This window comes from Silene latifolia, chromosome 2, assembly GCF_048544455.1.
Source record: "Silene latifolia isolate original U9 population chromosome 2, ASM4854445v1, whole genome shotgun sequence".
In the NCBI taxonomy this organism is placed as follows: Eukaryota; Viridiplantae; Streptophyta; class Magnoliopsida; order Caryophyllales; family Caryophyllaceae; genus Silene; species Silene latifolia.
This window is the reverse complement of record NC_133527.1, coordinates 95,869,947-95,872,611: the sequence shown is the minus strand read 5'-3', so window position 1 is coordinate 95,872,611 and position 2,665 is coordinate 95,869,947. Positions and strand designations below refer to the sequence as shown.

The following is a 2,665-nucleotide window of genomic DNA, read 5'->3' as shown; positions in this document are numbered from 1 at the left end:
CAACAGGAGGCACTATATTAACAATAAAGACAAATCACTGCAATTAACCAATCTAGAAGAAAATCAAAGGAAAAAGAAACTTACTGCAAGAAGTAGAAGCCCCAATAACCACTACAAGAAAAACGCGGCTTACTGACGGCCTTACTGACGGAAAAAAGAGGCCGTCAGAAAACACGGGTTTCTACCGACGGATATTCCGTCAGAATTGTGAAAAACTGACGGATTTTACTCTTTTTAAATTTTTTAATTAGTTTAATTAATTTAGATTATTAGTTATTGTTTTAATTGTTGTTGAAAAAGGGTTGGTGTTGATGCATGTTGACTTAGGATAGAAGCCAATGTTGTGACGGATGTATGTTGGTAATGTATGTTGTTAATTTAGATTATTAGTTATAATTTTTTTTTTTTAATGTATGCATGTTGAGTTAAGATAGATATTTAATTTTATTATTAAAAATTAGATTATTGTTAAATGTTAATTAGAATAAATATGAATTAGACTAGATATGTAAAATGAAAAGTGGGAGTGCTTTTTTCAGATGATGAACCAGTTTTGATTTGTAGTGATAGTGATAGTGAGGAGGACTAGTTGTAATTGTACAATTATTAAACATTCAATAAAATATGCCCTCCGTTTTTTATTACTTGTCGTTCTAAGCTATTTGGTTTTTTGTTTTATACATGTCGTTTTAGCTTAACATCAATAGTGTGTTTCAATTTTCAAGATTTGGTTATAAGAACCTCTCAATTCACCCAATAAATTAAAAATGCATTAAAGAAGAGGCAAGTGGTAATTAGTTCACAGTTTTCCATAGTGTTTTTTTCAATTGTTTATATATACTAACGATTTGAATTGTTAACATGCAGTGATTATGCCGAACATTTTTCGCCGTATGATTGGGAGCAATAGTAAGGCAAATGCATCTCAACGGAATCGGGAGGACGAAGAGGTTGAGGATGAGGAAAATCCTGAATTTCCATCAAATAGACAGGAGAACATGCAGGTGATTCTCTCGGAGGCCCGTGCTCGGCCAGATCATTATTGGTAAGTTTATGTTAATTTTTCTTAAGTTTAAAAAAACTTTAACATTTACAGTTTTAATTTCAAATATTTATGTGTTTTTCAGGTGGGATGACGAAACAATCAAGAAATATGTTACTTGGTCATTCACCTGTAACACAGGAGATGAGTACTTCACTAGGTGGGGTGAAGCGAGTAACGCACAGCGTCGGAAGATGTGGAATTACTTTGCGGTAATTATGTTTTTCAATAATAATTTTCTTAAGTTTATAATAATTTTCTTAAGTTTATAAGAATTTTCCAAAGTTTTATATAACTAATTTCACACTTGTTTTTTTGAAACAGACTCATGTAAGATCCATCGATCCTGGGTATGATCCTATTCCTGAGTGGCAGGCGAGGGTAACGAGGCGGATTACCACTCTTATCAATGGAATAAAATATAACAAGAAACCGCCAAAGTGGGTGCCTGTTTCTTGGTTGGAGAACCTTAGGAATAGGCCAAATGATGCTACTTTTGCCAAACATTCAAAAATCAACACGGCAAACAGGAAGTCGGGTGGGAAAGATGGGAAAGCATTGGGCACCCACACTCTTGGTCGCAAGAGTTGCTCCGATGCTTTCAAGGAATTGGTAAGTATTGTTTATATTGCTTTTAAAAAGTGGTTAATATATATGATTGACAAAAATATACTTGATTTTACTTGTTTCCATAATAATTTCAGGGTCAAGAGGCCACCCCCCACAAGATGTTCATGAAGACGAAGAAAAATAAGAAGGGCGAGTGGGTTAACCCTCGAGCGGCTGATGTTGAGGTAAATTCTTGAATTTAATTTAATATTTATTTTTATTACAAAGAACGATAATCTCTTTCTTATAAAGATAGGTATATATATATCATTTCTGACGATTTTCTATTTTTTCAGCGTGATTTCCAAGAGGAGATGAGGCGGCCATTGCCACGGGACAGTCTCCGACGAGATTCGGGCCTACTACAAGGTGTAGGAGGATTTGACGAGAAGAACCGGATGTTTGGGACAGGACCTACCGGGGCCCAAATATGGTATGATCTTCCTCCTAACAAAGCTGGCCGACGATCTTTATCTTATGCTCCTAGCATAATTTCACGACTTTCCACCCAAATGAATGATGAACGATCCGCTCGAGTTGCTCTTGAAAGACAGGTTCGTGAACAGGCTGAAGAAATGGCGGCAATGAGAAAGGCTTGGGCTGATTTGCAAGCATCTCAACCCCCAAACACGTGTTCACAATTTACTCCACATAGACGGGATGACTTTGGGGGTGGTGATGACGGGTTTGGAGGTATTGGTGGTAGTTTTATTGACCCTATAAACACTTAGAGCCTTTAAGTTAGAGCCTTTAGGTTAGAGCCTTTAGGTTAGAACTTTAGTTTAGTTAGTATTGTCGTCTAGTAAGTATGAAAGACATGGTAAAACAATTCTCTGTTTAATTTGTAAGACAATGTACAAATTTGACTATGTTTTTATGTAAAACAATTTGCGTCCCCTTCTCTTTTGTTGTGTATTGATTCCCGCATTAGCGGTCGACGTGAAAATGGATTCCCGCTTGGCGGTCGACGATTGGATGTGTTTTGCAGGTTTTGTTTATATTGGAAACGATGCA

At 36.2% G+C, this 2,665-nt stretch overlaps 1 protein-coding gene across 1 annotated transcript; it reads left to right on the top strand.

The window, feature by feature from the left end:
• Window positions 1-871: 871 nt before the first annotated feature.
• LOC141641115 (uncharacterized) lies at window positions 872-1,952 on the top strand. The gene is made up of 4 exons (XM_074449792.1): window positions 872-1,045; window positions 1,128-1,254; window positions 1,367-1,628; window positions 1,948-1,952. Exons 1-4 carry the CDS (start codon window positions 873-875, stop codon window positions 1,950-1,952), a joined length of 567 nt encoding a protein of 188 aa, XP_074305893.1. The 5' UTR covers window position 872.
• Window positions 1,953-2,665: the final 713 nt, after the last annotated feature.